At 60.2% G+C, this 1803-nt stretch overlaps 1 protein-coding gene across 1 annotated transcript in view; it reads left to right on the top strand.

Annotated features, from left to right (window-relative positions):
• COBL (cordon-bleu WH2 repeat protein) overlaps positions 1-1803 on the top strand; it is an 86497-nt gene that overhangs the window by 29559 nt on the left and 55135 nt on the right. The window contains exon 8 of the mRNA XM_015566796.1: positions 760-883. Coding sequence (XP_015422282.1) covers positions 760-883 — 124 coding nt within the window. The remainder of the gene's footprint in view (positions 1-759; positions 884-1803) is intronic.

The following is a 1803-nucleotide window of genomic DNA, read 5'->3' as shown; positions in this document are numbered from 1 at the left end:
GTCCCCGAAGGGTGCGCAGGAGGAGACGGAAGGTGGTCGGAGGGGGATGGGACAGCGGTGCGCAGGCGGGCTCCCGGGGGAGCTCTAGAAATGCTAGAACGGGGTTCCCAGAAGCGCTCGCTTCCGTGGCGCCGTCCTCGGGGCTGGCAGCATAGCAGGCGGATCAGGCCTTCAGCACATGCGGGGCTCCCTTTATCTCCTCCCGAGGTTCCGAGCACAGCAGGTCGGACCCAACGCCCTCAGTAGTTCTGTGCCTTAAGGGAAACGAGGTCATAACACATCAGTTTCTCCAAAGGCTGGTGGACATCATTGATGTTTCTCTCTCTCCCCCGCTTCCTTCCTCTCTGAAATCAATAAACATATTTTTAAATAAAAAATAAAGTTTCAAGTCGATGGGTGTTACTCGGTGCTTCTGCCGCGGGCACCACCGGGCAGCGCTCTTGCAGCCCCTGGAGGGGCAGTTTTCCTTGGCCGCTGACGGAGGGCGAGGAGCCCTTTCTCATCGCTGTGCTGAGACGTCACCCCACTTCTGGCTTTGTCAGGCGTCCCTGTAAGACATGGGCACAGCCCCGAGCGCAGAGGGGTCTTGGGGGGCGTCTGTGAGCTTCTCTGGCCACCCCAGGGCCCCTCCTGGGGACACGGCAGCCTGCACTGCCCTCCCGGGGACACCGTGTCCCACAAGCTGGCTCCCCCCGTGGGTACCCCAAGCTCTGTGCTGGCCAGAGCCGCCCTGACACTGAGTGTCCTTTGTGCTCCCAGATGTCCCTGGGCTCCCAGATGGACCTGCAGAGGAAGAAGAGGCGGGCGCCCGCGCCCCCGCCGCCCAGCCCCCTGGTGCCCCTGCGCACGGAGGACCGCGAGGAGAACAGGAGGAGCGCGATGGGTGAGTGAGCCCGCTGTGCGCCGCTGTGTCCGCACCTGCGCACCTGCATCCCGGGGCCCTAACCCGCGGCCGCCCCCTCGCGCGGCCCTAACACGGGACATGAGCGCTAATGCGAGGATGCTGGAAAATAAACAGTCTAGAGTGGACGTGTGTGTGTGTGTGCAAGCTAACAGGCGTGTGTGCAAGCTAACAGGCGTGTGTGCAAGCTAACAGGTGTGTGTACAAGCTAACAGGCGTGTGTGCAAGCAAACAGGCGTGTGTGCCAGCTAACAGGCGTGTGTACAAGCAAACAGGCATGTGTACAAGCTAACAGGCGTGTGTACAAGCTAACAGGCGTGTGTGCAAGCAAACAGGCGTGTGTGCCAGCTAACAGGCGTGTGTACAAGCAAACAGGCATGTGTACAAGCTAACAGGCGTGTGTACAAGCTAACAGGCGTGTGTGCAAGCAAACAGGCGTGTGTGCCAGCTAACAGGCGTGTGTACAAGCAAACAGGCATGTGTACAAGCTAACAGGCGTGTGTACAAGCTAACAGGCGTGTGTGCAAGCAAACAGGCGTGTGTGCAAGCAAACAGGCGTGTGTGCCAGCTAACAGGTGTGTGTGCCGTGCGGAAGGCGGGATGGTGGGCAGGCCGAGGATGGCTGAGGACTCGGTGACAGTGGGCAGCGACCCGTGTTCTGAGGAAGGAAGGGGCGTTCTCAGGGTGATGTGCAGGCCGGGTGTTGAGAAATCAGATCTTGGGTGACAGCAGTTCGGTCATAACCTTGTGTGATACTGTCCCCACGGACACACCTTTTCACAGGCAGCAAAGAGCCTGATTGCTGAGGAAACAGAGCCCAGAGGAAGGGGGTGAATCAGAACCCTGTGAGGTCACTCGCCCGCCCACGCGTGACGGGGGCGTGGAGAGAGCGACAGGGTCTG

The sequence above is a fragment of the Myotis davidii genome, unplaced genomic scaffold, assembly GCF_000327345.1.
Source record: "Myotis davidii unplaced genomic scaffold, ASM32734v1 scaffold472, whole genome shotgun sequence".
Classification (NCBI taxonomy): domain Eukaryota; kingdom Metazoa; phylum Chordata; class Mammalia; order Chiroptera; family Vespertilionidae; genus Myotis; species Myotis davidii.
Note: the sequence above shows the minus strand (reverse complement) of the source record. Positions and strands in the feature narration are given on the sequence as shown.